This window comes from Myzus persicae, unplaced genomic scaffold (assembly GCF_001856785.1).
Source record: "Myzus persicae strain clone G006 unplaced genomic scaffold, MPER_G0061.0, whole genome shotgun sequence".
NCBI classification, from domain to species: Eukaryota; Metazoa; Arthropoda; class Insecta; order Hemiptera; family Aphididae; genus Myzus; species Myzus persicae.
Genome location: NW_019101535.1, coordinates 172,398 through 185,559, shown reverse-complemented (window position 1 = coordinate 185,559; position 13,162 = coordinate 172,398). Strand labels below are relative to the sequence as shown.

Below are 13,162 nucleotides of genomic sequence, written 5' to 3'. Positions count from 1 at the left end.
ATATGCCTACAGAGTTATTAAAATTGATAAACATTAAAATAATAAACAACTATTACAACACTTGTTAAAAAATCTAAATCTAATAATATTACTAAATTTATTCTATGATAAAATCAATAATTAATAAAATTTAATAGAATATTTTATTGATTTTAAAATATGAAGCCAATTTTGTATCACACAACTATTCTTTTAAATTTTCTAAAAAAATATGCAATGCTTTAGTCTTAAAACGAACTATCTAATTATATGGCATACCACAATATTGATGTTCGTCTGATGTGTCTCCTTCCCCACAGTCAAATGTTCCATCACAAACCCAGGAATGAGGAATACAACGTTTAGTAACTGAACATGCAAACTGTGATGCTAAACATGATTCACATAATTCTGGATTCTCATCAGATTTATCATCACAATCATTATCACCATCACACACCCAGAACTTTGATATGCATTTATTACTATCACTACACGCAAAGTTTTCTTGAGGACAAGTATGTTTTCCTAAATTAATAAATTTTACTATGACATTATAATACAAAAATAATTTTTAACTGAACTTGAAATCGAAACAACATTATTTTATTTTATTTTAGTTACACATTGATATTAAGCTATTCTAATTTAAATACAAAAATAACATATTAATTTTATAATTTTTTTGATTGGGTGTTTTGTATTTCATATTTAATTTCAAGGATAATTTGAATTTTAGTTTTAATTTTAATGATTTGAATTAAAATTTTTCTCAAGAGCTACAAGACGTGAATTGCCAGTTGTGTGTTCCATACCAGCCTAAGAAAACAAAATATTATTTATTTTACTATCAACCAATGAATAATATTACAGGCATGTAGCTATGGTTGAATTTTAAATTGTAATTATATTTTTTTTACATTTTAAATCGATTTGAATAGGTACAAAAATAATAAAAAAATTATTATTTTAATATAAATTTTAATAAAAAGAATTTTGATTTTTATATTATATTTGATTTCTAAAAAAATTAAAGATTTTTATAATCGATTTCAAACTCAGATTTTTAATCAAAATTGTATACCGCAAGGGCCATATTCTGAAATGTCTTCGTCAGAACCATCCCCACAATCATTGTCTCCATCACACACATATTTCTTTGATATACATTGTTTACTTTTAATACATTGGAATTCGTCAGTTCTACAGGCATTTGGAGTAGAATAATTACTAGACTTGACACATTCTTTTTTTTTATCATCAGTTGTTTTCAATACATAACCATCATTGCACATACAAACTGGTCCATTGGGTGTAGACATGCATAATCCAGGACATAAATCTAATTTTTCACACCAATATGGAGATGCTTTAACTAAAAAACATACAAAACAAAACAATAATCATCATTATGAAAAAATGTGAATTATTAGTCAAGTTAAACAATTATTATAAGATAATTTGTTTTGATTGTATGTAAATTATGTACTGTGTTACGATAGTTTAAACAATAATGGTTAAACCAACATTTCTTACCTTGAGCTTCTCTATTATACACTTTTAATGTATAAAGTGGAGGATTTTCAACTCCTAATGTTTCTTGAGATTTATTTACTAAATTATAGCTTTTCACCAACACTCCTGTAGAAGCAGTTTCAGTCCAAAATAATAAATTATTATACATAGCAATTCCATATGGATAAGGAGTTGATCGTTTAATAATTTCTCGGTTGCTACCGTCCAAATCAATACATTCAATCCTATCCTTGTAAACATCTGACCAGTACAACTTTCTAGTAAAGAAATCTAAGGTTAAGCTCATTGGCCATTGGACATCCACATTAACAAAGCTTGTTTGGTTATTTCCATCCATCCAAGCTCTCTCAATACTTCCACCTGAGCTGGTAGGGCCTCGAGGCCAATTTCCCCAATACATAAAACTAGAAAAAATAATCATTTATGAAACATTACAAACATATAAATTAGATTGACTATTTTACACACCCGTTTTTAGGATCAAGTACAATTGATCTAGGATGATAAACTCTATTGGTTATCAATACTTTTTGTTTAGTTGGATCGTCAATTTTAAACACATTAACTGTACCCAAACCTTCATCTGTCCAGAATAAATTACGACCAGTCCAGTCGATAGCCAAACCTTCACAATTCATTTCTGGTAACATTTTTACTAATTCTTTCTTTGTTCCATTTAATCTCATTCGTTCAATTGCATTTTTTTTCCCTCCTGAATAATATATCGATTGTGTTTTGACATCATAATCAATAGTTGTAGGTTTTCTGCCTTCCTCTAATGGTAAAATAATTTGTTGCTTATGATTTTTTGAGTTCATAGATATGCCTTTAATCATTGGCGGATTACTTTTCCCAAATATCAAAAATGCAGGCAATTTGGACGCTAAAAATTTAAACATTATATAGGTATTAAAAATGTGTTGTTTTTTTTTCAATTATTAGATTGAATTGCAAAGTCATATTTTAGATAGCTGGTACAGAGCTTTCAACTGCTTGACAACACTGCTACCTTTTCTCACTCAACCACACCAAATATATATATATATATGTACATACAAATAAAGTTCTAACTTAAAATGTTATATGAATATACTAACAAATACATTTTCCAGAAGTAAGTCTGTAACCAGGTTGACATAAACATTGAGCAATAGCTTGTTTATTTTTATAAGCAGTAACACAAATATGGTCACAACCTCCATTATTGATCATACAAGGGTGATTAACTAAATAAAACATAACAAAATAATACCAATGGTTTAAATTTATAAATGATAAAGATAAATTGCATAAATAATCAATATTTGTAACAAAAACTTGATTTACTAAACATTATTATTATTCAAATGATGTTAAAATGGTAATATACTAATATCAATACTTTCATAAAACTATTACATACTTTCAGGTTGTTCTTGTCTGTGATATACATGAATTGTGAATGGCCGACTTAAGTTTGTGATCAACGATTCATAATAACTGCTATTAAATTTATTCAGTTTTATAACACTTTGTAATCTCCAAGATGTTACATACATATGATTTTCAAACACAGATATATCGTATAAATTTATAACCTAAACAAACATTTATATACATAAACATGTATTTCATATTTTAATGTTTTACATATGTTTTAATACTTACAGGATATCCTTTTTTTATTGTACGCCGATTAGATCCATCATAATTGATTCTCTCAACAAAATCTAAGTAAGTATCTACCCAATAAATATGTTCTGATGGAATATCTACAGTTAGTCCATATGGATAAACTATTTTGTGATCTACTAAAGGTACTCTATCTAAACCTGAAAGTTGAGCTCTTTCTACCATTGCAGGATATTGTCCCCATTTTGTAAAAAACATGAATCTATACAAAATACAAGAAAAATAACTTTCAGAGTATGTGTAGTCATAAAAAAAAAAAAAATAAATTTAAATGTGACTACTTATTAGTACAAGTGTTTCCACAATAAATGTGATTATTACAAATAAATATTTAAAAAAATTGAAACAAAACTTAAGTATAACATAACAATGTGACAACTCTTGCTATAATAAAAACGCATACCCTTTGGTTGGATCCAAAGCAATACTTCTAGGTTTATTCAAATTAACATCAATCAAAATTTCACAATATTTCATATTAGAAGTACACATATATATCATATCTCTATCATCATCAACATAATACCAGTTTCTTGATACCCAATCTAACGCCACATGAGTAGTCACTGAAACGTAATAATTTTTAATAGTTATAACTTAAATAAATATTTTGTCTAAATAGCTAATATCCAAACCTAATAATGGAAAAAATGTAGGCGAAGGTAAATCCCAATACACGGAAAGATTATCAATATTAGCACAACTCAATTTAGGTCCGTTTGTTTTATTGTGTTGATGTACAAAACATACTGTATGGTTTCTATGATCGAATGTCAAAGAAAGTGCTTGAACATTACATCTTTGGCCTGCATAAGAACTTCCATTAAGGTATATTCTTCGAATATCTTTGGAAGTACTAACAAGTATTGATGCATGTTCATTTTCAGGAACTGTAAAATTAATTTTAAAGATTATTAATTATGTAAGATAAATTATTAAATATTTCATTACCATTGACAGCTTGACATGATGAATTTGTTTGAATATAACCAGGAACACAACTACAACTAAATGATCCTTTTTTATTAGTACATATTTGATCACAAGTATAGTCTAGCACTTCGCATTCATCCATATCTAAAAAAAAAATATACAATTAAATATCAATACTAGTGAGTGATGATTCTACATTATTACCTATACATTCATTATTATGAGGTTGCATTCCTTCAGGACAAAAACAAGCTGGACCTTTTCCAGTTGGTTTACATCCGTGTGTGCAATTCAAACCGTGGCATGGAACCATATTTGCTGAAATGCATTAGATAATTGTTATTATTAAGACAACAATTTCATGATATAATTATTTTACCACAAAAACTTCCTTCATCAGTACTATTTTCACAATGCGCAGTACCGTCACAAAATGATTCAATATATTTACACTGGGTTGAATTACCACATCGTGCCATGTTTGGAGGACAGCTACTAGGTTTTTGACCTAAATAAAAAAATAAAACATGTGAATATTTATAATGTAGTTAATTCATTTTTTCAATATATTTATTAATTATTATTTATTGCAAACAAAACAAACATTGGCTATGTACAAGTTAAAAAGGAATTCATATATGTGTTTACTCATCTCTTTTAAGCAACACTTGTGTCAGAGATGATGAGTACCTAAGATTAAACATACAATTTAAATTGGCATTAAAGTTATTTGTGAGAAGAAAAAAAAGAAAAGAGAGTAACAATGAAACAATAAAAATAGTTAATTTTAGAAATGATTTTTTAAAGTTACTAAGGTTGTTATACTGTTTAATGTTTAAATTTAAAGACTTGAACAACTCAACTGCTAAATTTAAACTACTTCTAAGTCCAAAGAACAATTTGTTATGGTTACATTAATATTTTTTTGGTATCTGGTATTATGATCACGTACACAATTTTTATTTTTATATACTAGTATTAGAACATTGTTTTTTAAATAGTCCATCAAAATCAAATATACCAAAGTCTTTGTAAATTTATTCTGTGATATAAAGGTTTGGTAGTTTTAGTATATATTTAATAAGTTTGTTTATAGTGATTTTTAACTTAATGAGGGATGGGAATTAAAAATCCCTCCCCATATTTCAATACCAAAAGTAATTACTGATTAAACAAAGGCAACATATATTAACTGTAGGTTAAGTAAGTTCAATACATTTCTAATGTTTCTGAATATATAAAAAGTTTTCTTATAGTTGAAATAACATAATCAATATGTATTTTCCACTTTAATTAATTATCCACGTGTAAACCTAAGTATTTAATACTATCCACTTTTCCAATATCTTTACAGAGGCAATTTATAAATGTATTAACTATACATAGTCCTAAGTGATTAATTATTTCACAACCATTTTTAAAGGCTATATTTTATATGTTGATTTTTTGAGGTTAAGTACTAGAAAATTATTGTCAAACCACAATTTTACCATTTTAAAAATTAGGTAAGCTGTTATGTCCAAACATTCTATATTTTTCTCTTTCAAAAGTATCACTGTATCATCAGCAAAATAAAGTAATTTAGCACCAACATTTAAATTCAATAAGCCATTCATATTGAGGGAGGGCTACCAAAATGTATGGTCTTTCATCAGTTAGCGATCTTCTCCAATTCAAGAATCTTATTCATTCTCTTTTTCTTTTTCAACAGGTATATTTAACCAGATCATATTCTCCTCAGAACAATATCCTTTTTATTTTTTCATTAGTTTTCTTCATTACCACAAGAGGTTTCCTAATTTTAACTTTTCAATAATTTCTACATCATTATTAATAATTTTATATTAAATAAATAAAAACACAAAAAAATTGAAAAACATAGAAAGTATATTGTTTATTTTTAGAACATTAGAGGTTAAAAATTGATTTTTTTTAATTTTAGACGATACTTTCTTACATCAAAAATGTATTAACAAATAATTTAAATTATATATTAAAACTATTAATTTGAAAAAATATTTGTACTTTTTAAAATAACCATAAATATTATAAAATTAGAATAATACCATTTTGATGTATTCCTGTATTATTATTATTCAATATACCCAAACATTTGATTTATAAAATGCAATGCATTGAAATTAATTAGAAAAGATATTATTTATTTTTATATTTTTATGAATTCTAATTTTTTTGAGAGTGTTTCATACCATTAATATGTCATATTTCTATATTATTTCAATTCATTATAATGACTGAATTATATTTTAATGTTTTTAAGGTGATCAACTTTAAAGCAATAATTATTACAAAAAACATTACATTGCAATGAGTCCTCATCAGATGCATCTTGTTCTGTCGTATTTAAAGAAGCACCACAGTCAAGTTCACCATCACATATCCATCCTCGTGGTATACATTTTTTTGATAGTGCACATTGGAACTCAGAATACTTGCATGTTGGACGGCCTAAAAGATATAATGAAAATAATATAACAATATAAATCTATAAATTTAATCTTAATAAGTTAGACAATATATTTTAATTATTTTACCACATGAATCAAATTCATCAGAACCATCAGCACAATCAGGACTAAAGTCACATTTCCATTTTAAAGGTATACATTCTCCGGAACCACATAAAAATTGATTTGGTTCACAAGAGTTGATAGGTTTTCCTAAAAAACAATTAAAATTAAATTTTAAATTGGTTATCATAATACATATATATATAATATATAACTATGTTTACTAAAATTTTACTATAATCATAAGCAGGAGAGAGCTTATACAGATGTAGATAGGATATAAGGATGTTCAAAAATTGTTATTAACAGGGTATTGTTTTTTTAAATATAAAACTTCTTCACCAAAAGATAGTTCCAGATTCCAGAAATACAATATCAAAAACAGGTAAAGTTTCAATGAACGTGCTTAGTTTTTATATTTATGTTTAGTCTGAATGCTATTTTTCATTAACTTATACTATTATCACAGTATATTTAATAAATATTAATAATTTAAATATGTATCCCCAAATAAGCCTACCTACCTATAAAAAGATTCCAAAATGCTATGTATTTATTAACATAAGAATAATTGGTACTTTTTGGTTATTGTGACAACCAGTTTAATACTTATTGACCCAGCAAAGTCACTTGCTCATTCGGATCATTTAAATTCAAAAGCATCTCTTAATTTTCTATGTTAAACCACCTAAGATCTTGGGTAGGTCTTTGAGTAAAACCAATATTTTTAAAAGCTCATAAAGACCTGGCATGCAGCGTGGTCATTCACTTGCTGTGCCATTGAAAAATTTAAATTGATATGTAAAACCACATGGTAATGGTAGGTTAAATTACTTTGAGACCTGTCTAGGACGGTTTTTCATCATAGCAAATCAAGGGATGTTTTGGATTTAAATTTTCTGAGAGAGCAGTGAATAAGTGAATAAGAGCTAGTCTATATGGTTGGGAGTCAAGAAAACCAAAAAGTATCTAATAATTTAATATTGTTTGAGAAAGTCTTGAAAAATATGCATTTATATAATCAAGTTATAGACATTACAATGGGCAGTTACAGAATCTTCATTTACTTATTTATTACAATAAATAATAACACTGTAGTATGCATAAAGCAAGAAATGTTATTGATTCAACGTTTTTTATTAATTAAGTTTCTTAGTGTTAACACTTTTTCAAGTAAATTTCAATAAGCACTAAGTATTGACTATTGAATACAATTCAACAAGTGTTTCACTGTAATAAATTCTGATTGCATGTTTAAAATAGTAAGTAAGAACATAAACTAAAAAAAAAAATAAGACAAATTTTTTTATGAAATACCAATATATTATAATTTACACTTCAAGCTAACTATTAAAAATCAACATTGGAATACATTTATTGCTTTGCTAGAAACTAGTATATACAATAGATAGGTACACAAACAACATCACATTTCATTATATTATACAAAAGAGATTGTACCTATTTACACTCTAAGGACTGAATATTGAAACAGATTTATTTATACATATATAATTCTCCCAACTGCCAAGTATATCCTTATCAAGTAAAATTAATTGGATACTTCCTGACACCACAAGTCAATTTAATTCAACATTAGTGAATAGTGGTTCATTGATCTATGCAATAACAGTTTTATGATTTTTTATAACTTATAGGTAGTTTTCATTATTTTAATAATTTATTTTAAGCACCTTTAAAAATGTATCTATAATTTCAATATATATATATTTTATTTTATTTTATGAAGATGTATTGTTCAAATACTGCAGTATTATAACAAACCCTATTATATATTTTTTTAAATTATTATTATAAAAGCCACTAGTAAATAACTATGATAACTTCACAATTACACCAACCTATTATATTAATGAACTAAATAATAAATGAGATAATAAGTAAATAATTTTCATTGTCAAAAAAAACAAAAAAATATACCTACAAAACTATTTATATCTATATTTTTATTTGATAATTATACTATATTAAATTCAGCACACAAATCAAAATTAATATTATCAATAAATAAAGATAACCTTTGATTATAAGCAAAAAATGAAACATTCATTAAACATAATTGTATGAAATTTACACTAAGCATTTTTTTTTCAAATAATTTATTTACAGAATATTTAGGTATTAACATAAGACATGTAAAACCAATATAAATTCATTAACAATACAATAAATAAAAATAATAATCTGGTAGTTGCAACTAAGGGTCTGAATTGACTGAATAGTCTTCAACGATCAGCCGCCAGAATAAAAATTAAGATGATCTATACAGATAAATATTTAGATACATTCTATCACTTTTTATTTTCATTTTCTTCACTCTTGTATTTAATGGTTTAGATTTTTAATGAATTTATTAAAATAACAAAACAAATGTGCATGTACATCAATACTATTTACCTAATTATACTCAATTGTTAGGTATTTATTCATATGGAATTAATAAAAAAGAAAAAACACTAAATGCTCTGTATGTACCCTGTGAAGTAGAAAATACAGCTAATAAAGAACGCAACTCAACACACCGATTTGAAAAATCCAAAGGTCATGATCACCTCAAACAATATTTACTCTTAAACTTATCAGAATTCCTTGAATTAAAAACATAAAAATGTTAACAAAGATGTGCCATTATTCATTGACCAAGATATCAGTTCATTCAAAAAATACATACATATATACATACAAGGAAATATTTTTAAATGTAAATTTTAACTGGCATGAAAACTTTAAAAGAATTTTTGTTAGTTAATTTAAAATAAGTCTAAAAAAAATCTTTGTTTATTGGTAAATTTCATATTATCATTTACCAGTATTTGAATGTTCTTTTTTGAATAACAGCATACGTTTAAATTTTTTTTTCATAAAGCTACCAATATAAAATTATTACAGCTCTACCTTTAAATTTCTGAAGTAGAATATTTTTTTTTGAGAGTTTTAAACTTCTAAGTATTTAAAATATAGAATGACCTTTTTATATTTATTTTTATTTTTTAATAATCTTGAATCATAAAAAAACATGTATTTTATACAAAAATTCAGTTTTATTATTACAAATTTTATAATTATATTTTGAATTACAAATTATTTATTGATTTATCTTATAGCATATTTCCGATAGCGATGGCTTATAATTTTATTGAAATAGAAAATATACATGCTAAATTTCAAATGTGATTGCAGGCCGCATATTATGACTGGGTGGGCAGCGGGTTGAAGACCCTTAACATAGATGAATGAAGTAGAGGACCAACATTTGGTGCATACACCTTTTCTACTCCAATCATCTTAACTTTAACTACATAGGTATAAGTTATAACTCCTTGAAAAAAATTTGATTTTTATACATGGAAATTCTTAGAAATATATTCTGATTTGGTGGAATATGAAATTAAAAATGTACCTATGGTTCTCCAAAAAAGTAAAAAATTATAAGAGTTTAATGTTTTTTGAAAAATGTAATTTATAATTATTTATTATTTCTTTTACACAATATCATCAACAGTTTTTAAATTTCTAAGAAATTTAGAACTTTACCTTCAAAACAATAAGTAGATTTATAATATATTTATCTACTGTTCAGAGAATTTCTTTACCCAGCATTAAGATATTAATAAATTTGTATGTATAATATTGCTAGTATGATAGTTCGGTAGTTAGCTCTTAGGTAATTAAGCCATTGTAGGATAAATTATAACATTTATAACACCCAAACAATAAAGAGTGCACTTTTAATGAAGAATCTGGAGCTCACCTCATCGGTAAATATCATATAACTATTAATGGTTATTTGGGTAAGTAAACAATCTTACCATCGATGGAATCGTCAAATGTACTTGTTGCCGATGGTTTGTTGAAGAAAATCAAAATCCCCAACAAACAAAACCTCTGGATCATTTTGAAATCGATCGTAGATACTTCAATATAGGTACTACTAATACTACGGTTCTAACATGTTATTTATTTTTAATTTGAACTTTGCAATTTGCATTTGCCAATACGAAAACTACAGGTCAGGTCAGCGAACACCGCCTTGCGATTTCAACAATTGGCAGCCGACGGCCAACTGAACAAATGATGGTAAGTATTAATTACAGATAGATGGGCCGAGTATCTCTCTAGATTCATGAGCGGAAAAAAAAAACTACGGTCGAACAAACTGGGACCTGTCCTTTTGTTTATTGCGCCATTTTGAATGTTTACTGGCGACCACCGACTGCCGTAGGTTGTGATTTGAGAACACTGAACCACAATTTTGTGATTTATCAATATATATATTATATTTTAATCGGTTTGACGTTTCCCACCGATCCATGATTCGCCGCCAGACGGAGTTAGCGTTAAGAACCGTAATATGTAAGCCGTTTCTAACTACAGTTACATAAAATTTGTTAACCTGTAACCAGGTTGAAGATAGTATTATCTAAATTAAATGATAAAATTAAATATGCACTTCGGTTAGCCTGCATTGCAGCTGGTTCTGGCATGCTTTGGTAACCTGTTTTGGAGAGCCAGCCATTGGAGACCAAGGAATGCGTTTTAATTTTTGTTTTGCACAAATTGCGACACTGTATTTTTCTTTGGGTTAGATTGTTTCGGTGCCCAAGCGCATGCGCTTATGTCACATGTTTGAAATTCAGAATACTGAACTGTGATGCGTTCCGGCTTCGGCATCGGCTACCACCTCGTTTGTTTGAAAGTCTGATTCACGTGTTTGTTTTATTCCATATTTTTTAATTTTTTTTTTCCGTAACTACACTATATTATACAATGGGTAAGTATTTTATTTTTAATTCTTATGCTATCTTTTTCGAAATATAAATGACACATGGTCACTTGTAATTGTTTTTTTTATAGACGTAAACACGTTTTTCTGTTTGATGAAAAATTACCTATACTTATTTTGTATTCTTTTTTTTAGGTTTTGACCGAGGTGGCCGTGGTGGCGGTCGAGGAAGAGGTGGTGGTGGTGCTCCTCGATTTTCAGGAGGCGGAGGACGTGGTGGTTTCGGTGGTGGTGGCCGTGGCGGTGGCGGCGGTCGAGGAGGTGGTGGCGGTTTCGGAGGTGGCGGTGGTTTCCGTGGACGAGGTGGTGGCGGTCGTGGTGGAGGCGGCCGAGGTGGTGGCGGAAGGCCATCTGGAGGACCTGGAGGCTTCAAAGGTGGCAAAAAAGTTATCATTGAGCCTCATCGTCATGCCGGAGTCTTCATTGCCCGTGGCAAAGAAGACGCACTCGTTACCAAAAACATGATTCCTGGAGAAACCATTTATGGTGAAAAGAGAATAAGTGTTGATCAGGTACATTACATCACAAAAAAAAAAAAAACAATAATATTTAGATGTTTATAACATGATCAATTTTTTCTTTAATTTCAGACTGAAGGAGATAAAATTGAATACCGTGTGTGGAATCCGTTCAGATCGAAATTAGCTGCTGCTATATTAGGTGGTATTGATGAAATCCATATGCCACCTGGGTCAAAAGTATTATATTTAGGTGCTGCTAGTGGAACAACTGTATCACATGTTTCAGATGTTGTGGGACCTGTAAGTTTTTATAATAACTAAATAATATGATTCAAATTTCTGAATGAACTGATAATTTATAGGAAGGACTTGTGTATGCAGTAGAATTCTCACACAGGTCTGGTCGTGATTTGATTAATGTTGCTAAGAAAAGAACTAATATCATTCCTATTATTGAAGATGCACGACATCCACATAAATACAGAATGTTAATTGGAATGGTAGATACAATTTTTGCTGATGTAGCTCAGCCTGACCAAGCTAGAATTGTTTCAATTAACGCACAATATTTTTTAAAGAACGAAGGTCACTTTGTTATATCTATTAAAGTAAGTTTATAATATTTATTTGAATTAGTGTGTATATTAATAACTTTTATACTTATTTTAGGCAAATTGTATTGACAGTACAGCTGAACCAGCTGCTGTATTTGCACAAGAAATCGAGAAATTAAAAACTGATAAGCTGAAACCAACAGAACAGCTTACACTGGAGCCCTATGAAAGAGATCATGCTGTTGTAGTTGGTGTATTTAGACCAGTTCCAAAGGGAAAGTAAACTTCAATCAAATGATTTTTAATACATAACAAGTTTTGTACAAATACTCGATGAAACCAATGTTTTTACTTAAAAAATAAGTATTCAAGCATTTTATTGCTAATAAAAATTGGATTTTTATTTTATATTATACAACTAATTTGTATTTGTTGAACTTTAATTGTTTAAATCCTTCTATACTATAATAATATATAACATGAATTAACACGTTTACCCCTGCTGCCGATCACAGGTCGGCGTTGTTAGTAGAGCTCTTCAGGCCACCACCGATCCGTAATCGTTATTAGTACAAATTGAAAATACACGCCTCTAATAATTCACCATAGAGGCACTCCTTTATTATTTATCAGGCCATTCAGAACTTATTAATAGAAAATTCTAATCATACGATTTTTGTTTCCCACATTTTT

General features: G+C 27.9%; 2 protein-coding genes across 2 annotated transcripts in view; one reads left to right on the top strand and one right to left on the bottom strand.

The window, feature by feature from the left end:
* LOC111029444 (low-density lipoprotein receptor-related protein 1) overlaps positions 1–10,925 on the bottom strand; it is a 43,797-nt gene extending 32,872 nt beyond the window's left edge. Inside the window, exons 1-15 of the mRNA XM_022308445.1 lie at positions 10,481–10,925; positions 6,675–6,800; positions 6,442–6,588; positions 4,499–4,627; positions 4,324–4,437; positions 4,138–4,263; positions 3,822–4,076; positions 3,590–3,752; positions 3,163–3,388; positions 2,918–3,092; positions 2,613–2,741; positions 1,984–2,398; positions 1,516–1,919; positions 1,064–1,354; positions 259–507 (exon numbers count right to left, since the gene is read on the bottom strand). Coding sequence (XP_022164137.1) covers positions 259–507; positions 1,064–1,354; positions 1,516–1,919; positions 1,984–2,398; positions 2,613–2,741; positions 2,918–3,092; positions 3,163–3,388; positions 3,590–3,752; positions 3,822–4,076; positions 4,138–4,263; positions 4,324–4,437; positions 4,499–4,627; positions 6,442–6,588; positions 6,675–6,800; positions 10,481–10,565 — 3,034 coding nt within the window. The 5' untranslated portion in view covers positions 10,566–10,925. The remainder of the gene's footprint in view (positions 1–258; positions 508–1,063; positions 1,355–1,515; positions 1,920–1,983; positions 2,399–2,612; positions 2,742–2,917; positions 3,093–3,162; positions 3,389–3,589; positions 3,753–3,821; positions 4,077–4,137; positions 4,264–4,323; positions 4,438–4,498; positions 4,628–6,441; positions 6,589–6,674; positions 6,801–10,480) is intronic.
* A 369-nt stretch (positions 10,926–11,294) lies between these two features.
* On the top strand, positions 11,295–12,884 carry LOC111029445 (rRNA 2'-O-methyltransferase fibrillarin). The gene is made up of 5 exons (XM_022308446.1): positions 11,295–11,442; positions 11,590–11,966; positions 12,045–12,215; positions 12,278–12,523; positions 12,585–12,884. The coding sequence occupies exons 1-5, from the start codon at positions 11,439–11,441 to the stop codon at positions 12,750–12,752; spliced, it is 966 nt and encodes a 321-aa protein (XP_022164138.1). The 5' UTR covers positions 11,295–11,438; the 3' UTR covers positions 12,753–12,884.
* The last annotated feature ends 278 nt before the right edge of the window (positions 12,885–13,162 follow it).

What these genes read in the sequence shown, in the direction of transcription:
- LOC111029445 (XM_022308446.1), top strand. An exon ending in AGAGAATAAGTGTTGATCAG is followed by an intron (nt 11,967 to 12,044) that starts GTACATTACATC and finishes CTTTAATTTCAG; the next exon opens with ACTGAAGGAGATAAAATTGA. An exon ending in TTTCAGATGTTGTGGGACCT is followed by an intron (nt 12,216 to 12,277) that starts GTAAGTTTTTAT and finishes GATAATTTATAG; the next exon opens with GAAGGACTTGTGTATGCAGT.